The 22948-nt window shown below is 41.6% G+C and overlaps 1 protein-coding gene across 2 annotated transcripts in view; it reads left to right on the top strand.

Moving 5' to 3' along the window:
* ADAMTS12 (ADAM metallopeptidase with thrombospondin type 1 motif 12) overlaps positions 1-22948 on the top strand; it is a 639247-nt gene that overhangs the window by 553960 nt on the left and 62339 nt on the right. For both annotated transcript variants that reach the window (XR_012321927.1, XM_073681470.1), the window contains exons 18-19: positions 16498-16708; positions 17305-18378. Coding sequence is in view for 1 of the 2 variants with exons in the window: in XM_073681470.1 (XP_073537571.1) it covers positions 16498-16708; positions 17305-18378 (1285 nt within the window). In the remaining variant the exon portion in view is untranslated. The remainder of the gene's footprint in view (positions 1-16497; positions 16709-17304; positions 18379-22948) is intronic.

Raw genomic sequence — 22948 nt, 5'->3', positions numbered from 1 at the left:
CAAATAATTTGCTGATGTATGAGACAGCGCTGCATTAATATTCCCGCTACGAGCTTTGATGATGAGAGTTACAGTAGTTGGTGCAGAGATTCTGCCTAGAACATGGAGGCTATAGAAGGCAGGAGCCCACCGGACGGCTCAGTGCAGGAGCTGGTACAAGGAAGATATTCTCTGGTTAATAACCTTCATTTATAGGTTTATATGAGCTGCAATTAAAGGAACATTAACATTATTTTAATGTCTTCCATGTGGGCAGCCATATTGAAGACGCACTTCTCTCCTGCTGGTTGTGTGTGCTGTACGGCAGCTGCAGTGAATGGGAGTAAATGGACAGAATGCGGTTAATACCCTAGGAAGTGATGACATCAGGGGCCTACTGCTAATAGTGGTAGTCCACACAGCCGCAATGGGGCCAGTGAGTCAGAAGGAGGGGGCCAGAACCAAAGTTATCCACCATTCAGCCTGTGTGTCTGAGTCACTAGATCGCGCCTGGTGCAGACCCCCTCCATATGCAGCGCTGAGCAGAGCAGCACATCAATGGAACAGGGGGGGATGAGTAGTATTCATTCTGTGTGTGGGGGATGTGGGGTTCAGCATACTGTGTGTGGGTGGATGTAGGGTCCATCATACTGTGTGTGGGGGGATGTGGGGTCCATTATATTGTGTGGGGGGGATGTGGGGTCCATTTTATTGTGATTGGGAGGGATGTGGGGTCCATTATACTGTGTGAGGGAGGAATGTGGGGTCCATTATATTGTGTGTGGGGGGAGTAGGGTCCATCATACTGTGTGTGGGGGCATGTGGGGTCCATCATACTGTGTGTGGGGGGATGTGGGGTCCATTATATTGTGTGTGGGAGATGTGGGATCAATCATTTTGTGTGTGGGGGAATGTGGGGTCCATTATATTGTGTATGGGAAGGATGCGGGGTCCATCATACTGTGTATGTGGGGATGTGGGGTCCATTATATTGTGTTGGGAGGGATGTGGGGTCCATCATACTGTGTGTGTGGGGATGTGGGGTCCAATATATTATGTGTGGTGGAATGTGGAGTCCAATATACTGTGTATGGGAAGGATGTGGGGTTCATTATATTGTGTGTTGGGAGAGAGGGGTCCATCATACTGAGTGTGGGAGGCATGTGGGGTCCATTATACTCTGTGTGGGAGATGTGGGGTCAATCATATTGAAAGGGGGTATGTGGAATCTATCATACTGTGTGTTCGAAGATGTGAGGTCCATCATATTGTGTGTGGAAGGAATATAAGGTCCGGCATACTGTGTTTGGAGGGCTGTAAAGTCCATCACAATGTGTGCGGGGGATTTGGGATCCATTATATTGTGTGGGCGGTATGTGGAATCTGTAGTTCTGTGATGGGGACCATCCTATTGTGTGTAAGAGATTGTGTGGGCCATCATACTGTGACCTATAGTATAATAGCGCTGTGTACATCTCCCCCACCCTCTTATGATAATGCAATATCTTTGCTAACCCTAATGATTGTGCTGACTCTCTTATGATGACCAGTCCAAGTTTACACAGTAAAGCTGAAGAATAAGCTTCAAATAAATCGGAAGTGTCAGCGATTAGTGTAAATATTAAAACATTTCAATTCTTTTTGTTTAGGGCTAGCCAGTAGCCATATAAAAAAAGCCCTAAAATAAATATTGCATTATATAGCCATGATAATGCCTGATACTGTCATGGGTGTATCAGAGGTGACAGACAGTCGCCCTGCAGTGGGTTGCAGGAGATCTCTACGTTTGGCATTGCAGACAGCTCCTTAGATCAAAGGCTGTCTTTAGGACCGAGCGGCTCCTCCCTGTTGCTAATTAGCTCTCTGGCCTAGGTGTATATATACCTGGTGTGTCTGAGAGGGAGTCACCGGCTATATCCATTTCTACTTGTGAAGCTTAGCAGGAGCAGTACTTCGTTCTCTCTGGAGCTTGAGGCCGTGTGCATATTTGGAGTGTTCTAAAAGCTAAGCAATTTCCCCGTTTTGCCTTCCCTTGTTGTCTTTAGTGTTTGGTGGAGGTTGACTAGGGCTCATCACCTCCGTACACCAGGGAAAGTAGGGCGAGGCACGCGTGCGGCAATTGCTGAAGAGGCAATATAGGGACATTAGTTGAGACAGGGTGACACTAGACCAGACTAGGAGGTCTCCACTCCCCCCTTTCCCTAGTGTCTGGGCTCCCTCTCCTTTTCCCTCTGTGTTGCACTAACACCTGGCGTGACAGATGCACAGCTGTTCTCTTTTAAAGGGATATTCTCATCTTCATATATGGATATTGTTAGTAGGTTTTGTAAATACAAACAATTTTGCAATTTACTGTTTATTAAAAATTTCAGCCATTCTTGAAATATTAACACTATTCTTTTGTTTACAGTTTGTTGCCTTGGAGACTGACCACTGCTAGATGTTAGAACATGCAAAGTGCTTACAAGCTCTTTTCTATTGAGCTTGTATGAACTGCTTTTAAGATGGCCGGGATCGCTGGAGTGTGCCTTTACTTCATAATCACAGCCAGTTTCAGCTCAGTGCTTACAAAGCAGTCAGCAGCGGTGGTCGGTACCTTAGACAACGAGCAGTAAACAGAATAAAAGAGTTAATATCTCAAGAACAGCTGCAAATTTTAATAAGCAGTAAATTGCAGAGGTGCTTGTTTTTCCAAGCACTATCCAAATTATTGATCTATGAGGTTGGTAATAACCCCTTTAAGGAAAGTATCTTCCAAGCTGCATACAACTTTGCTTTGCATTGATGAGGGGCAAGAACTTCAAAACAGCTGTCTGTAGATGAGAGACTGGCTTGGCGAATATCCCTTTTACAAGGCTTGTTAAAGGGTCAAATTTTTTCACATATAAGGTTGCTACATCCAATAGGAGGCACTAGCAGGATGGTTTTCTCCCTACAGACTAGTAATTCTTGCTTTATGGCACTTCTGTATATCATGAGGTTCTGCACACAAGAATGCAACTCTAAATCCTGCTGACAGGTTCCCTTTAAGAGATGGATCAATACTTAGCGTTGATTTATATAACCTTCATTCTGACATGAAAGACTCACACAGGCAGCCGCTATCTCCACAAACACTTGTGCGCTACATTTCTTGATTGTAGGGTGGATTACCAGGAAGAAAAACACAAAGCGTCTCTGATCACAGCCTGACATTTCCGCACACAACCAAGGTTGACTTTGATTCCTCACTTGCTCTGATAATGTTTCTCTGTGCAGAGAAAATGGAAGAAATAGAAATATTAGCATCTTGTTGCATAAGAGATAACAATGTTTCACCTTTAAAGGGGCCCTCCATTGCAAATGTTGTGATAAATCATTAAAGGGGTTCCTATTTCAATTGATGTTCTTTACCAGTTTTGTATCATGTTTCCTCTACTGGTCTCCAGCTCTTCTCTCTTTAAGACCCTATGTGGCTACGGTGGCCACAACTAAGGTGACCATACTCTTGATACTATTCAGACAGTGTCAGGGGGCAGGGAAACTTGTGCAAAACCATAAAGGTAAGTAGATTAAAAAGTTTACTATTTAAAAACATATTGCCACCTTTTGACCACTGACGGGGCTCTTAGTGATGTATTCATGTACTGATGGTGGTTCTGATTATGCAGCAATTTAACGTGCTTCATGGTAAAACTGAAAAATCCTCAAAACTTAGTTTTGAGATTATGAGGAAGATTTGGTTGAGTTTCTGCTTAGCTTCTGCTCCAGTTCACACTGATTTTTTTGGGAGCAGGAGCTTTTCAAAACCTTCTCAAAACTTGGTTCTGATGACGTATTAATGTACTGACGGTGGTTCTGGTGATGTATTCATGTAGGTACCCATTTCATAGAATCATAGAATCATAGAATGGTAGAGTTGGAAGGGACCTCCTGGGTCATCTGGTCCAACCCCCTGCTCAAAGCAGGATTCACTAGATCATCTCAGACAGATGTCTGTCCAGCCTCTGTTTGAAGACGTCCATTGAAGGGGAACTCACCACCTCTCGTGGCAGCCTGTTCCACTCATTAATCACCCTAACTGTCAAAAAGTTTTTTCTAATATCGAATCTGTGTCTCCTCCCATTTAGTTTCATCCCATTGCTTCTAGTCTTTCCTTGTGCAAATGAGAATAAAGATGATCCTTCTACAATGTGACAGCCCTTGACATATTTGTAGACAGCTATTAAGTCTCCTCTCAGTCTTCTTTTTTGCAAGCTAAACATTCCCAAATCCTGCAACCGTTCCTCATAGGACATGGTTTGCAGACCAGTCACCATTCTGGTCGCTCTTCTCTGAACTTGCTCCAGTTTGTCTATGTCTTTTTTAAAATGTGGTGCCCAAAACTGTACACAGTATTCCAGATGGGGTCTGACCAAAGAGGAGTAAATTTGTTTACAGCCCTTCGGAATGCCTCAGTATGACAATGTGGCCCTTGACCAAAAAATGTTGTGCACCACTGCCCTAAGGGCTGTAATGTAATCCTATTGACCTGCATTACGCTGCGATGTAGCTGCAACTGCACAAACCTATATTTGGCCACAGGATCAGTGTCCATATGAAAGTCATTATTTAGCCCCTATCTAACGTCCACTGCATGCAGCATTATCCTAGAGTAAAAAGTAGTTGTACAAAAACACTTCTAAAAAAAAAACAAACCTTGCGATTTGCGTGGACAGCTCAGGCGTTGGTGCAAAGCATGGGATACCATGGAGCAGGGTATATGGACAGGATATCTGGAGCATCAAATGAAAGCACTTTGGTGTAGTAGAGCCGAGTGAGCAGACAGCACCCAGGAACAGCAGAGACAGACTGGTAGACAGGCACCTAAATGCAGTTTAAGCCAATTCTGTGAACAGCACTCAAGAACAGAAGAGCGGGATTGGCAGACATGCACCTTGTTGAAGCTGAACAGAATATGCAAGATGGCAGAGATGTGTTTGTTTGGAGACACACTTTTGGATCACTGAGGCATAGACCAGTGATGCAAAGTTGGATTTGTCTTATGGCAGACCAAGCAAGGTGGTCAGCATGAATGCTGCACTACCTAAATACTCAGGTGTCATGCAGCTGCCTGAGCGGGCCCTTAAATGCCCAGGGGCATCAGAGGTGTGTGTCGTGATAAAAGTGATGAAATCAGACAGAGTCAGCCACCAAAGAGGGAAGATGTGCAAGCTGGTGCTGGATCCAGGACAGGTGAGTAACATTTTGCAATAATTTTTGGCTACAATTTTCACTAATCGAGTTAACAAAATGCTACAAATCTGCTCGAATAAAGTTGTAATCACACGTCATAATTCGGACATATTTTTTCCAAAACGAACACAATTTTGCTTTGCAAAAACTACTCCAGCTGTTTTGTGACACGGGGCTCAGGCCCCTCCATTCTTGTGATTTGTGGGGGTCCCCAAGGATCATAGATTTATTAGCTATCCTGAGGAGAAATTAGAAATGTTTAATTTTTTTTTTCAAAAATTCATGTAAAATATAACAGGAGACAGAGAGCAAACAGCGCTGGCCATGACATGATTCCCCATGCCTTGTTACAAGTGGCAGGAGAGGTCAGCAAGGAGTCGCATCGCAATTTATTCACCATATTTTGCAGATTTGATATTCGTGCATTTTCCTCTCATTTGGTCCTCTCCTATTGCTGAATTTGCAGATGGCATTTTCCCTTTAGTACGAGATTTATCATCCTCTAATTCTGATTTATGACTCCAGCCGCAGAGATCATTATGGCCGGGGTAATGCTGAACCCATTATCTGATAATAACCCGCACTCCTATGAATGTACATTGTAAGCAGTCTCTGTGATTTAAAGGACATGACATGAAATGCGTGAGACGATTATTTGCTTTTTGGCCGGAGTCTGCTTTTCGTCTGCGCGTCAATTAGAAATAATCAGACTGGATATCTCAGCACAAATTGAAGCGACAGACCCATTATCGGAGGTTTTTATACCAAACCTGTTTAGTGTCAGTCAAAACCAAATTATCTGTCATCTACTTCAGTTCTGTTTTGTGGATTCGTTGAGGAGCGGACACAACGTTCTCGACAGCTCTAGACTTTTGAGAAGCGATCCATTAATTATCAAAGTCATTACGAATTTCCCAACAATTTTGGATTTCGACGAATCTGAAATTGTGGCGATTTGAGTTGCACGAATCCATCAAAATGACGGTCTACCAATTTGTTACCTTTATTCTCACGTGTCCTGGACCCACACCTGACCACCTGGGCCACCTTCATCTAGGCTCTCTGGTTCTACGCTCAGTCAGGTCTTCGGTTTTTCGGGCTCCGAGGCTCACACAGTTATTATGGAGGTGGGTGGCTCGGACCACATCGAATCTCCTGGATGGTTCAAGCATATCTATGAATTTCAGAAGAGTTTTGCTCACCTCTCCATTAACTCAAGGGTTTCTAAAGGTTAAAAATAACAGAGGTCTACTCATCAACCCCTGCTCCAGCACAAGTTCTCCACCACTGCTCCTGACTTAGAGCTCACATCGGTGAAATCATGACTACAGTGCCTTGTGACCGCTGCAGCCACTCGTTGGGCTCAATGTTTATGCTGTGGTAGATGGTACGGGACCCCTATCTGTGTGGGGAGCGGGTAGTTCTACAGTGGGTGACTTCTGTGCCATTGACCATGGGACCAAAGTAGATTCACCGAGCGAGGAGGCGCCTTTTGTAAGCCAATCTACGCCACCACAAGGTGATTATGGGATGCCGATGAGTTGTCATAGCAACTGAGGGTCTAACATTGATCCTCCTGTCTTCCAAGACCGGCATTATACACTGCAATGAAGGAGTAATGTAGTATATTATCTACGCAATGAAAGGATTGCAAGGTCAAGTCCCATTATGAGCCTAAGGAAAGTGCAAAAACAGTAAAAGCAAAGAAAATATATCAACTTGGTTGCAATGACCCCGTGAATTAGGTGAACGTATTATTTATATCACATACAGTAACAATACTGTAGAAAAAGAGCTCAAAAAACAACACAAATTGCTGTTTTTTGCACTCCTCCATAATATTGTTTTATATAGAGTATATGTATATATATATATATATATATATATATACACAGTATATTTATTCCCGAAATGGTTCCATTAGAAAGAAAACTTATACTTAAAAGATAAACTCCTCTCCTTGGGTGGAAAAATAAAAAAATGTTAGTTTTAAAAATGTGGATATGCTGCGACGTTAAGGGTTTCATCAGTATTGCTGTAGTTTGTGCAGATTGGAACAACTCTCCTAGAAATTGTGTGTTACCTGCAGAGACGCCAGGCGCAATCCTGTTTGATTTCCTCTTAATGTGTTTTTGTGTCCGAGAGCGCGGAGACGTCTATTACATAAGATGATGAAGGGATCTGGGCGATTGTGGCCCATGGATGACGCTGATCACGGCCGTGACGCTGAATACCGCGGTTCTGCTGCTCTTCTGATTTATTCTGTAATTTTTGTGTTGGTGTTTACAAAATGAAGTTGTTACAAAGGCTGTTGAGAGACGTCAAAAAAGCTTTTAAAAGAGGAAATGCACAAAATAATAATAATAAAATATATATATATATATATATATATACAGTATATATATGTATATACAGTTATATGAAAAAGTTTGGGCACCCCTATTAATCTTAAGCTTAATGTTTTATAAAAATTGGTGTTTTTGCAACAGCTATTTCAGTTTGATATATGTAATAACTGTTGGACACAGTAATGTTTCTGCCTTGAAATGAGGTTTATTGTACTAACAGAAAGTGTGCAATCTGCATTCAAACAAAATTTGACAGGTGCATAAGTATGGGCACCCTTATCATTTTCTTGTTTTAAATACTCCTACCTACTTTTTACTGACTTACTAAAGCACTTTTTTTGGTTTTGTAACCTCATTGAGCTTTGAACTTCATAGCCAGGTGTATGCAATCATGAGAAAAGCTACTTAAAGTGGCCACTTGCAAGTTGTTCTCCTGTTTGAATCTCCTCTGAAGAGTGGCATCATGGGCTCCTCAAAACAACTATCAAATGATCTGAAAACAAAGATTATTCAACATAGTTGTTCAGGGGAAGGATACAAAAAGCTGTCTCAGAGATTTAACCTGTCAGTTTCCACTGTGAGGAACATAGTAAGGAAATGGAAGAACACAGGGACAGTTCTTGTTAAGGCCAGAAGTGGCAGGCCAAGAAAAACATCAGAAAGGCAGAGAAGAAGTATGGTGAGATCAGTCAAGGACAATCCTCAGACCACCTCCAGAGAGCTGCAGCATCAACTTGCTGCAGATGGTGTCACTGTGCATCGGTCAACTATACAACGCACTTTGCACAAGGAGAAGCTGTATGGGAGAGTGATGCAAGCACGCCACAAACAGAGTCGGCTGAGGTATGCAAAAGCACATTTGGAGAAGCCAATTTCTTTTTGGAAGAAGGTCCTGTGGACTGATGAAACCAAGATTGAGTTGTTTGGTCATACAAAAAGCCTTTATGCATGGCGGCAAAAAAACACAGCATTCCAAGAAAAACACTTGCTACCCACAGTAAAATTTGGTGGAGGTTCCATCATGCTTTGGGGCTATGTGGCCAATGCCGGCACCGGGAATCTTGTTAAAGTTGAGGGACGCATGGATTCCACTCAGTATCAGCAGATTCTTGACAATAATGTTCAAGAATCAGTGACAAAGTTGAAGTTACGCAGGTGATGGATCTTTCAGCAAGACAATGATCCTAAACACCGCTCCAAATCTACTCAGGCATTCATGCAGAGGAACAATTACAATGTTCTGGAATGGCCATCCCAGTCCCCAGACCTGAATATCATTGAACATCTGTGGGATCATTTGAAGAGGCTGTCCATGCTCGGCGACCATCAAACTTAACTGAACTGGAATTGTTTTGTAAAGAGGAATGGTCAAAAATACCTTCATTCAGGATCCAGGAACTCATTAAAAGCTACAGGAAGCGACTAGAGGCTGTTATTTTTGCAAAAGGAGGATCTACTAAATATTAATGTCACTTTTCTGGTGAGGTGCCCATACTTATGCACCTGTCAAATTTTGTTTGAATGCAGATTGCACATTTTCTGTTAGTACAATAAACCTCATTTCAAGGCAGAAACATTGCTGTGTCCAACAGTTATTACATATATCAAACTGAAATAGCTGTTGCAAAAACATCAATTTTTATAAAACATTAAGCTTAAGATTAATAGGGGTGCCCAAACTTTTTCATATAACTGTATATATACATGCATACAGCTGAAACCAGAAGTTTCCATACACTATATGAACAGACACATATGATGTTTTTCTCAATATCTGACATGAAATCAGAATAAACCTTTCCCATTTTAGGTCAATTAGGATTACCATAATTTTTAATATTTGCCAAATGCCAGAATAATGAGAGAGCGAAAATGTTTTAAGGCATTTTTATTACTTGCTGCAAAGTCAAAAGTTTACATACATTTCATTAGTATTTGGTACCATTGCCCTTAAACTGAATGACTTGGGTCACACGTTTGGGATCTCCTTCCACAAGCTTCTCACAATAGTTGGTCGGAATTTGGGCCCATTCCTCCTGACAAAACTGGTGTAACTGATCCGGGTTTGTAGGTCGCCTTGCTCGCAGCCTTTTCAGCTTTGCCCATAAATTTTCAGTAGGACTGAGATCAGGGCTTTGTGATGGCCACTCCAAAACATTGACTTTGTTATCCTTAAGCCACTTTGTTACCATTTTTGCTGTTTGCTTAGGGTCATTGTCCATTTGGAAGAGCCATTTCCGCCTAAGCTTTAACTTCCTGACTGATGTCTTGAGATGTTGCTTCAGTATTGCCACATAATCTTCTTTTCTCATGATGCCATCTATTTTGTGAAGTGCACCAGTCCCTCCTGCAGCAAAACAACCCCACAACATGATGCTGCCGCCCCCATGTGTTTCACAGTTGGGATGGTGTTCTTAGGCTTCAAAGCTTCTCCCTTCTTCCTCCAAACGTAACGATGGTCATTATGCCCAAAAAGTTCAATTTTAGTTTCATCAGACCACAGGACATGTCTCCAAAAATTAAGGTCTTTGTTCCTATGTGCATTTGCAAACATTAATATGCCTTTTTTATGTTTCTTTTGGAGTAATGGCTTCTTCCTGGCAGAGTGGACTTTGTTGATACAGTACTCGTTTCACTGTGGATATTGACACAATCTTACCAGCTTCCGCCATCATCTTCACAAGATCTTTTACTTTTGTCCTTGGGTTGATATGCACATGTCGGACCAAAGCACGTTCATCTCTGGGACATAGAACCCGTCTCCTTCCTGAGCGGTATGATGGCTGGACATTCCCATCTTGTTTGTACTTGCGTATAATTGTTTGTACAGATGAACGAGGCACCTTTAGGTATCTTGAAATTGTACCCAAGGATAAGCCAGACTTGTGCAAGTCCACAATTCTCTTCCTGATATCTTGGCTGATTTCTTTAGACTTTTCCATGATACTACACAAAGAAGCAGTGTGTTTCAGGTGTGCATTAAAATACATCCACGTGTGTGTCTCTAATAAACTCAGATGTTGCCAAAAAATCAGAAGTTTCCAAACACATGACATCATCATATGGGCAGTCCAGAATGGTTTAAAGGCATAGTAATCTTAGTGTATGTAAACTTTTAACTTTGCAGCAAGTAATAAAAATGCCTTAAAACATTCTCTCTCTCATTATTCTGGCATTTGGCAAATATTAAAAATTATGGTAATCCTAATTGACAACGGGAAAAGTTTATTCTGATTTCATGCCAGATATTGAGAAAAACATCATATGTGTCTGTTCATATAGTGTATGTAAACTTCTGGTTTCAACTGTACATATTCCAGTATCCTTTCCTTCTTCCGGTCTCCTTTCCCAAAAGCATTAAAGGAAATCCATCAACAAGTTTTTGCTATGTAATCTGAGAGCAGCATGATGTAGGGGCAGAGACCCTGATTTCAGCGTTGTGTCACTTAATGGGCTGCTTGCTGCAGTTTTGATAGAATCACAGTTTTCTCTGCTGCAGATCTAGCAGTTCTCAGAATACTGACCTGATTGGCTGCTTTCTGTGTTACACTGTGCTTGGTCAGAAAGCTGCCAATCAGTGGTGTGGGCATGGTTGGACCAGAAGGCGGGAAACACCTAGTCCTGGAGTGATAATCTCCTGCTGATAAAACGCTGAATTTATTAAAATGACAACACACAGCTTAGTAAGTGACACATCACTGGAATCTGGGTTTCTAACCCTACATCATGCTGCTCTCAGATTACATTAGAAAAAAAGCTGCTGACAGATGGTCGCCCGGTCTCCTTCATGAAAAGCATCACTGATCTCCCAGCCTCCTTTCTCAGAAATAGCTCTGCATATCCTTGGCACTGCCCCATACTACGGCAAGAGCAAAAAGTAGCACCCATTGGGGCTATTAATGTACAGTGTGTGAAGGGCATGCACACAGCAGTATATTGCAGCTGACATCTCACTGCAATGGTTGGGAACATGGATGTCCATCTTGGCCATTTACCCTTTATGTGCTGCAGTCTGTAGCATCCAACCACAACATGATCGCGGGACACCTATGTATTGTCACCCAGAACATGATCACGGGGCACCTATGTATTGTCAGTGCATCTCACTAAATTAGAATATCATTAAAAAGTTAATTTATTTAAGTTCTTCAATACAAAAAAGTGAAACTCATATATTATATAGAGTCATTACACACAGAGGGATCTATTATATAGAGACATTACACACAGAGTGATCTATTATATAGAGTCATCACACACAGAGGGATCTATTATATAGAGTCATTACACACAGAGTGATCTATTATATAGAGTCATTACACACAGAGGGATCTATTATATAGAGTCATTACACACAGAGGGATCTATTATATAGAGTCATTACACACAGAGAGATCTATTATATAGAGTCATTACACACAGAGGGATCTATTATATAGAGTCATTACACACAGAGGGATCTATTATATAGAGTCATTACACACAGAGTGATCTATTATATAGAGTCATTACACACAGAGGGATCTATTATATAGAGCCATTACACACAGAGGGATCTATTATATAGAGTCATTACACACAGAGGGATCTATTATATAGAGTCATTACACACAGAGGGATCTATTATATAGAGTCATTACACACAGAGAGATCTATTATATAGAGTCATTACACACAGAGGGATCTATTATATAGAGTCATTACACACAGAGGGATCTATTATATAGAGTCATTACACACAGAGTGATCTATTATATAGAGTCATTACACACAGAGGGATCTATTATATAGAGCCATTACACACAGAGGGATCTATTATATAGAGTCATTACACACAGAGGGATCTATTATATAGAGTCATTACACACAGAGGGATCTATTATATAGAGCCATTACACACAGAGGGATCTATTATATAGAGTCATTACACACAGAGGGATCTATTATATAGAGTCATTACACACAGAGAGATCTATTATATAGAGTCATTACACACAGAGGGATCTATTATATAGAGTCATTACACACAGAGGGATCTATTATATAGAGTCATTACACACAGAGTGATCTATTATATAGAGTCATTACACACAGAGGGATCTATTATATAGAGCCATTACACACAGAGGGATCTATTATATAGAGCCATTACACACAGAGGGATCTATTATATAGAGTCATTACACACAGAGGGATCTATTATATAGAGTCATTACACACAGAGGGATCTATTATATAGAGCCATTACACACAGAGGGATCTATTATATAGAGTCATTACACACAGAGGGATCTATTATATAGAGTTATTACACACAGAGAGATCTATTCCAAGTGTTTATTTCTGTTAATGTTGATGATTATGGCTTACAGCCAATGAAAACACAAAAGTCATTATCTTAGTAAATGAAAATAATTAACAAAAAACACCTGCAAAGGCTTCCTATGCGTTTAAAAGGTACCTTAGTCTGTTTCAGTAGGCTCCACAATCATAGGGAAGACTGCTGACTTGACAGATGTCCAGAAGGCAGTCATTGACACACTCCACAAGGTCCCAGAGTCTGGAGGAAGAGTGGAGAGGCCACGATCCAAGCTGCTGGAGGTCTAGTGTGAAGTTTCCACAATCAGTGATGGTTTGGGGAGCCATGTCATCTGCTGGTGTAGGTCCACTGTGTTTTATCAAGACCAAAGTCAGCGCAGCCGTCTATCAGGACATTTTACAGCACTTCATGCTTCCCTCTGCCGACAAGCTTTATGGAGATGGAAATGTCATTCTCCAGCAGGACTTGGCCCCTGTCCACACGGCCAAAAGTACCAATACCTGGTTTACACACAACAGTATCACTGTGCTTGATTGGCAGCAAACTCGCCCGACCTTAACCCCATAGAGAATCTATTATAGAGGATCTATGAGGTATTGTCAAGAGGAAGATGAGAGACCCCAGACCCCACAATGCAGACGAGCTGAAGGCTTCTATCAAAGCCACCTGGGCTTCCATGACCCCTCAGCAGTGCCACAGGCTGATCGCCTCCATGCCACATTGCCGCATTGATGCAGTAATTGATGCAAAAGGAGCCCCGACCAAGTATTGAGGGCATTTACTGAACAGACATTTCAGTAGGACAACATTTCGGATTTTAAAATCATTTTTCAAGCTGTTGTTATAAAGTATTCTAATTTACTGAGATAATGACTTTTCATCGGCTGTAAGCCATAATCATCAACATTAACAGAAATAAACACGTGAAATAGATCACTCTGTTTGTAATGACTCTATATAATATGAATTTCACTTTTTGTGTTGAAGAACTGAAATAAATTAACTTTTTTATGATATTCTAATTTTGTGAGATGCACCTGTATATACAGTATATGTAATAATTGACTCTGATGACAAGAATTTATTTTTATTGGTAAACAAACAACAATTCACTTACAAAGTTTTACAAAATGCAAGTTGAAGATCTCAGTCCTGCAGGATTTTCCACCCAGTCCGGTCAAGCATATTTCAGAAGCTATGCGCCTCTCTGGGTCATGGAGGAGCCACCTGGTATCATCATGAATACAATGGACTGAATTTGCACCAATTATCTAGTCTCTGACTAGGAATCCTGCACTGGACATGAGGCAACAGCAGCACAACCCGCCGCTCAGCGTACATGGGATAAATGTTGACCCTGTAGACCCCGGTAGGGTAGAGGATCATCACCTTCAATGTATCACACGAGGTGCATCCTTTTTTTTTATCAGCTGTGATCAGTAGTTGTTCAGTTTTTCTGTAGCACCCCCACAGGAGAGATGAAGTATTACACAATTCTTATTTCAAATCAATGGTGGGTCCTGGGTAGCTGATCCCCATTTCTGCTAATATATGTATGGTTCTATTGGTGGATTCCTACTGTAGACTCCCTAATATTCCTTTCAAAATAAATCTGTTACCAGGTTTCCCAATACAAACTATTTAGGAGACATATTAGACCTGATGAGACTGTTGTGCTTATTGTGAAAAAGTTACATTTCTGTATTCCAGTATGGGTGCAGATTCAGCAACAGCAGGGAGGAGGGACACCGAGGAGTTGTCAATCAGGCTAGATGGGCGGAGATTCAGACAAAGCCTACAAGAAACAAAATGCGCATAAACTGAATAAGTAAAAAGCAATAGTGCATTTAAATAACATAGGTTTCTTAGTAAGACTGTTTTTGATCAAAAATTGTATAAAAGCCATCCCACCATGACATGGTGACCCTATTTGGGACGGTTCTACTCGGTCTAATATTAAAAACCTGACCATGTGTCAGATGTGACCTGTGTGAATAAGGGCACACAAAGGACTGGGTCCAGAACTGTGGACACCCCAGCCTTGGGAAGCCTTTTAAATGTAATGTTCAGCTCAAGGAGGGGATGCTATGCCCTCAGTTGCACAAAATATCCCCCCAAAAAACACACACATTGAGCTGGTTCAGCAGCAGGTAGGAGGGACACCGAGGAGTTGTCAATCAGGCTCTCTGGGTGGAGATTCAGCAGCTGGGAGGAGGGACACTGAGGAGCTGTCAATCAGGCTATATGGACAGAGATTCAGCAGCAGGGAGGAGGGACACTGAGGAGCAGTCAATCAGGCTATATGGACAGAGATTCAGCAGCAGGGAGGAGGGACACAGAGGAGCTGTCAATCAGGCTAGGTGGGCAGAGAGTCAGAAGCAGAGAGGAGAGACATTGAGGAACTGTTCATTGGATTTGATAACTAGGTAATGTTAAACTTCATAAAAAGATTATACAGGCAATCTGACAGGTTTTGACAGTAAGTACTCCAGTCTCATCAGGTCTAAGAGATGTAGTTTGTATTATGGGATTTTGTGAGCGCTGCAGTGTCAGCCTCAGCGTATACATGAGATATAATATATGAAGACACAGAGCCATCGCCTGTCACAGTGATATGTTGGGATGGAGCCAGCGCCGCTGTGATAATGTTTCCTCCTTACACCTGCCGGATTGTGTTGGGTTTCTCATTGGTCTAATGATGACACAATCCAGCGCTGCTTTATTCTATTTCCTCCTGATAATTCTTATCTCTGCTGAGGGGGAAATTTGACACGATTGATTACAGTGATTTCCTGACGAGCTCCTCTCCGCAGCTGCACACATTGACATGCAGAGGACGCGGCTGCTCCCGTCAGCGCAGGTGTCACCTGTACGAGAACAAACAGCGGCCTCCTGCGGGGAAACATCACAATGGTCGCCATATGGAGCAGCTATTAAAGGGATAGACAAGTTTCATCCAACCAAAACTATTAATTGTATAATGTAAAGTTCTGCAATTAATTTACTAATATCTTTGTTTGCTGACAATCAATGTCCACTTCTATGATTTCTATGACTTTTGCGAATTCTTGTTTTATGGCACTACCTCTGCAAAGCAGGCTCCCCATTCTCACAGCATGTCCATAGGCAGGAGCCTCTAGTGCCTTATGGAAAATCTGTCCCTGTAGAATTGAACCAGATGACAAATTCAGCACTGCTACATCCATTATTTACATGACAAACTCATCACGACTGGTATCATCTTCCTTAACCAGGGCACCAAATTCTATATGGACTCAAAATTTTTTGACACCTACCCACTGGCCCCACTTTCATAAGATCCAAGGTGACCAATAAACGTCACCTGTAAGAGTCGTCCTTTCCAACGACACAAGTTCTGCTGTTGTCTTCTTTGTCATCTGTGATGGTGCCTTCAGCTCCTAAGGAGAGGGCACCAGTCGAGATGAGTTTGTCACTAGCTCCTGCGCGCCGCATAGGCAGCAACCAAGATGACAAAGCTCTCAGAATAAATAAAGTATTAAGCAGTCATCGAGATGACAAAGTAGTAGCTTTGTCATCTCGATCATCATGATCATCACTTTTATAATGAGCTGTTTCCTTCATTCTGGTGACATCACGAGTCGTCTCTGCTTTCAGGTGGTGGACCGGGGATTGGCAGGAATGCTCGGCTACCTGTGGCCCGACTGGTGAGAAGAAGAGAACAGTCCTGTGCATTAGAACGGTGGGGACGGATGAACAAGCCCTGTCTTCTCAGGACTGCCACCATCTCACCAAACCAAAAAACTATATGTCCTGCAACCGAGATATATCATGTCCATCCGACTGGTCCGTGAGCAACTGGACCGAGGTAAACTCTGTTCTGGGGTGTGACCCCCATCAGCACCCCTAAAAAATTAATAATGAGGCAACTGTTTAAATAGTCTTGATTAAAAATATCCTTACTTTTTTTGTATACAGCTCCTAAGCAGAACTATGTGTCTTCATGGTTACAGACTACAAGCACACCCTGTGTAGTCTGATTATACCTTCATTTAGATGGTAGAAGAAGAATCTGATTGAAAAGAGGGTAAAGTGACTGTGAGACCAGACTACACAGGGTTTGCTTTTAGTCTGTCTCCATAGAGACACATAGGCCTGCACAGAAGCTGTATACATTAAAGAGTAGGATATTTTTAATATAGGTTGCTTTATTTTAGATGGTTTGAAGCAAACAATATTTGGTTGCATATCCCTTCAAATCTGCATGATTTTATTGCAGTACCATGCCAGACCACTGGGAGTGCAATCCATCAGAGGCATATCTATGAGTAGAGAAAGGCAAAATTTGCATATTGTGGCTAATTTTTACTCTGTGTTCCCAGGACTATTGCATGACTATACTTGTACATCTGTTCTGCACACAGCATATATGTATACAGATACTTGTTTCCCCTCACATTTCAGTGTTCGGTCTCCTGTGGAGGTGGCATCCGAACCCGGAACGTGACATGCGCAAAATACAACAACGAATCATGTGACCCTACTAAAAAGCCCTACTCCAAAGCTCTCTGTGGACTTCAGCAGTGCCCATTGCAGAAAAGACCAGACCAACTTCCTCCCAAATACAAGAACCTCAAAACAACCCTCAAAATCTACCCCAAGATTACACACGGACCAAAGAGACGTTTTTTCCTGATCAAAAAGAATCCCAGATTTCTATCAGCAACGAAAGCTCCGGAGCAAAGTGCAGAGACCACACTGCCATCTACTACAGCCTCACCACTCCCTCCCGTCAACTCCATAGAAGACGATTTCCAAATCTACGACATCCCTAACTCCACCCGCTTCAACGTGGTCTACAAATACAACTTCGTCCTCGTGTCCAGTAACAAGAAAAAGGTTGCAGCAAATTCGACCGAAGTTTCCCCCAATCCCAAAGAAGTCAACGAGACCCTCGTAATAAAGGATGAAAACGTGACACAAGGTGGCCTTGACTTGGTCTTCAATGCCACCAGCTCTCCTATCAACGTTACCCGAATGCTGAGTGTAACGCCGAGGTACGACTATCTGACTCAGGAACCAGACACCCAAACAGACTTTGAGGTAAGTGACGTCCCAACCGAAGAGCCGGACATCTACTACGATACTGAAAGTAACAACATCATTGAGTCCAGGAGTAAGAGACACAAGGGTAGGGTGAAGGTTCACCCTGAGAACCACACAATCCACCCTCAATCGTCATCTCCGGTGATGATCACAACGGAAAGCTCAGGACCACTCAACCTGGCGTCAACTACTGGGAGTCCGCCAGACAATACTACGTATGAAGACTGGGATGAGCAGGATCCAGAAGTGGTCGGCATCGCCAATCATGATCATCTGCCAGTACCTGAACAAAATATTTCCCAGGAGGCATCTCCAGACATAGAGAAGACCCATAACAGCAGTATACTGAACGACACGGCAAGCGACAACACTACCGAGCCCACCGGGAATAGGACAGACCTCAGATACTGGATAGTCGGCGACTGGAGTGAGGTAAGAAGCTGTATAAAATAATGAAAAGTTCTGAAAAGTTTTAGCATAATTTTTCACTATTTTTAGGTATTTTTTGGTTTCTTCCAGAAACAGCACTACCCTTGCACATAGGCCATGACTGGTATTACAACTTAGATGCAATCAAGTGAAAACCAGGCATGGCCCATGGAAACAAGTGGTTCTGCACCTACAAGAAAACAGTCATCTTTATAACATTTCTGGGGCAAGTTTTCTTAGAAAGGCATTGTGCCTCTGTTATTACTCCTGGAAATATATCAAGTAACCACTGGACATTACTATTACTCCTATCCATTGATAAATATCCCACAATAAGCACTTATAGGACAAAAGTAACAGGAGCACACTCAAAATCAAAAGACACAATATAGAAGCAGAATGAAAAAGAACAAGACATTTAATTCCTTAAAGGGGTTGTCCGACTTCCAAACAAATTTTTTAAAAGGCAGGAAATGTTATAAAATAAGAAAAAATAGGTGCACTCACCGGCTCTAACCCCCCACGTTTCAGAACAGGATGCTTCGGTGGACTTTCATGGGACAGGAAGTGATGAATTTCCTTACTTTTGTCACCTGACAGTTGAGGACTTTGATTGGCTGCACTAATCAGGTGGTTAGAACAGGGAGGAGGTGCATATACCAATCACAGGCAACAGCAGTCAGGTGACCAACCAATGGGACGCCATCACTTCCTGTGACATGGAAGACAGAACGGTCAGTGCCATGTGAAACTTTCCACAGGAACCGTTAGATTTGGGCGCAGTTTCCCTTTAAACATCCTGTTCTGTATCCTAACAGAGTAACACAAATAATAAACCAAAGAAATGAGTCAGCAGGTAAAAAGCTGAATACCCGCGTTCTCGGCGGCAGCTTTCAGCTCGGCTTTTAAATCATTTTCCAATTTATTCCTTGTGTCACTGCCGCTTTTTATCTACTACTCCCATCATTATTTCTCAATTCCAGCTCGTGGCTCGCGGTGGACAGGGCGGAAGTCAGGTTTCCAGAACAAACTGTTCAACAGAAAGAACTTAGTAGCAAAACTGCCAATAGAAAGACTTTGCGTTACATAAGTGAAGGCCACGGCGAATACTGCGGCCGACAGCGAGCGAAGGAACGAGAGCAACATTGTAGAGGGAAAGCAAATGTGATGGAGGCTTCTGTGCATCTCATATCGTATATCTACTGTATCTACTATATCTATATACCAGCAACTATCAGTCCCATATAAATGATGGAGGATGGATGGATAGAGAGATAGATAGATAGATATATAGATAGATAGACAGATAGATAGATAATAGATGATAGATAATAGATAGATAGATAGATAATAGACAGATAGATATATAGATAGATAGATAGATAGATAATAGATAGATGATAGAGAATATATAGATGATAGAGAATATATAGATAATAGATAGAAAATACATAGATGATAGAGAATATATAGATAATAGATAGATAATAGATAGATGATAGATAATAGATAGATAGATAGATAGATGATAGATAGATAGATGATAGATCATAGATGATAGATAATAGATAGATAATAGATAGATGATAGATAATAGATAGATAGATAGATAGATAGATAGATGATAGATAATAGATAGATAGATAATAGATAGATAGATGATAGATAGATAGATGATAGATAGATAATAGATAGATAGATAGATAGATAGATGATAGAGAATATATAGATAATAGATAGATAATAGATAGATAGATGATAGAGAATATATAGATAATAGATAGATAGATAATAGATAGATGATAGATAATAGATAGATAGATAATAGATAGATAGATGATAGATAGATGATAGATAGATAATAGATAGATGATAGATAGATGATAGATAGATGATAGATAGATAGATGATAGATAGATGATAGATTATAGATGATAGATAGATGATAGATAATAGATAGATAGATAATAGATAGATGATAGATAGATGATAGATAGATGATAGATAATAGATGATAGATAGATGATAGAGAATATATAGATAATAGATAGATAATAGATAGATGATAGATAATAGATAGATAGATAGATACATAGATATATGGATAGATAGATGATAGATAATATATAGATAATAGATGATGGATAATAGATAATAGATAGATAGATAATATATAGATAGATGATATATAATAGATATATAGATAAGATAGATAATAGATAGATGATAGATAATAGATAATAGATAGATAATAGATAGATGATAGATAATAGATAAGAAAAAAGAGATATGAAAGCAACACTAGCAAGCAGTATATAAAAATCTGGTGCCGATCTTTTTGCATTAGATAGTTGCTGATTTATCTATCGCTCTTCTAGCTAAAGAAACATTAATAGTTTTTTTTCAGGTCCAAACTATAAAAATATCACATCATTTCTGCTACAGTGAATTCTGGGAAAACATATCTATAAAACTTCCATCTTACACCTAATAAAACAGGCCCTCATCAAGGGTCCTCTTAGTTGCAAGTCCCTACACTAAATTCAGAAATGGCTCACAGAAAAAAGGACAACAATTCAAAAAACATCACAGAAAAAGAAGCGTGTTATTTGAATTTATCTCCTTTTTATGCGAGCCGTTTCAGAATTTAGTGTAGGTACTCGCAACTATGAGGACTAGTGTTGGGTGAGCACTAAAATGCTCGGGTGCTCGATGTTCGGGTCGAGCACATTGGAATACTCGAGTGCTCCGACCCGAGCAACGAGTCCAATGTAAGTCTATGGGAAACTCGAGCATTTTTCAGGCAGCTCCCCCCGGCGGTCTGCAGAGGCCTAAAAATTGCCCAAATCGATGGGAACAGTGCTCAAATGACATGGGAACAGCATGGGGAAGACCCCTGGAAGCATCTCTGACTCCCAGATCACTGCTGTCAACAATGTTGTCAGAGGTATTACGCCACTTTTACGGACTCACAATAAAACATACAAAAACGAAACCAAAATGGATTTTCCTGGGAAATATGTTACGGAACATCCTTTCCAGGGTAATGACTTTTATATAAAGCAAAATAAATAACCAAAACCAAAAATACTCCTCCACACCTTGGGCTATATTCACACGTAGCGTTTTGATGCGTTTTTTCACTTTTGCATTGCTTTCAGCCGTAACAAATGCATTCACCAGGAAATGTCATTTTAACATTATACAACCTTATCTGGCCATGTGGTGTGTGAGATATCATCAGACACATCGTGTTTCATTTATGAAGGAGGGACTCTGAAAGTCACAAAGCCTATTTTTATAGGGCCATCAGGCGGCTTTTACTATTCTTAAAGGGCCAGCAGTTGGCCCTCACTATTCTTAGAGAGCCATCAGCCGGCTATGCTTTGTTGTTCCCATTACTAAAGAGTGGGTCTCCTATACTGTTATTGCATATTCAGTGAGTGTCAGGGCTGCCCAAAATTTGGATGCACCCCAATACCCCTTTGAAGACACTTAGAGGAGGGCCTTCTGAAAACAATGTTCCCATTATTAGGAAGTGGGTCTCCCATTATGTTTGCCTATGCAGTGAATGCAAGGGTTGCCAAAAATTTGGAGGCACTCCAATGCCCATTGGAAGAGACGTGGAGGTCAGAGGGCCTCCTGAAAACAATGTTCCCATTATTTGGAAGTGGGTCTCCCATTGTGTTTGCCTATGCAGTGAATGCAAGGGCTGCCAAAAATTGGGAGGCACTCCAATGCCCCTTGGAAGAGACGCAGAGGAGGACCTCATAAAAAAAAGTTCCCATTAGAAAGGAGCGGGTCTCCTATACTTGTAATGCCCATGCACTAAGTGTATGGGCTGACAAACATTTACCTCTGTGGGGTATACAACCCCTGCCAAAAATTATGGAATGACCGGGCTCGGAGGATGTTCATTCAGTTGTTTAATGTTGTTGAAAAAAAGCAGATCACAGACATGGCACAAAACTAAAGTAATTTCAAATGGCAACTTTAGGGCTTTAAGAAACACTAAAAGAAATCAAGATTAAAAATGTGGTGTGGCACCCTGCTGTTCACAGGTACCACAGGACCCAAAAGGGTGCATGGATGGACTTCTCCACAAGAGGCCCTCATTACAGACACCTCCACCCTTCCACCTCATACCACCAGATGGAGCCCGTTAGGGATATATATATGGAGGGTGGAGCCAGGCAGCTCAGTTAGTCCAGTGAGTTTAGTCAGACAGAGTCAGAGAGTCTTAGAGCGTGCTGACGCTGAGAGCAGCGAAGACGCAGCACATCTGCTGCCGTATTGAGGGCCCCGAGTGTGGCCGACGGCAAGGAGGAGAGGAGAGAGGAGTTGAAAGGGGCAGAGGAGCATCATAAGGCTCACCCCGAAGATACAAACTGGACACCGGGCCCGCGCCTACAGGGTCCCTTTATACCCAGTAGGGATCACCGGCATTGCAGGAGGACTACAAGTCCCTGGCAGACCTGAAGCTAGACCCATTACAGGACCAGGAACCACAAAGGCCCCAGTGTTACCAGGGATAGTGGTTGCCTGCAGAAGGTCCTACTACCGAGTGACAGGT

This window comes from Phyllobates terribilis, unplaced genomic scaffold (assembly GCF_046119375.1).
Source record: "Phyllobates terribilis strain yellow unplaced genomic scaffold, ASM4611937v1 Scaffold_1__5_contigs__length_1240528914, whole genome shotgun sequence".
NCBI lineage: Eukaryota > Metazoa > Chordata > Amphibia > Anura > Dendrobatidae > Phyllobates > Phyllobates terribilis.
Note: the sequence above shows the minus strand (reverse complement) of the source record. Positions and strands in the feature narration are given on the sequence as shown.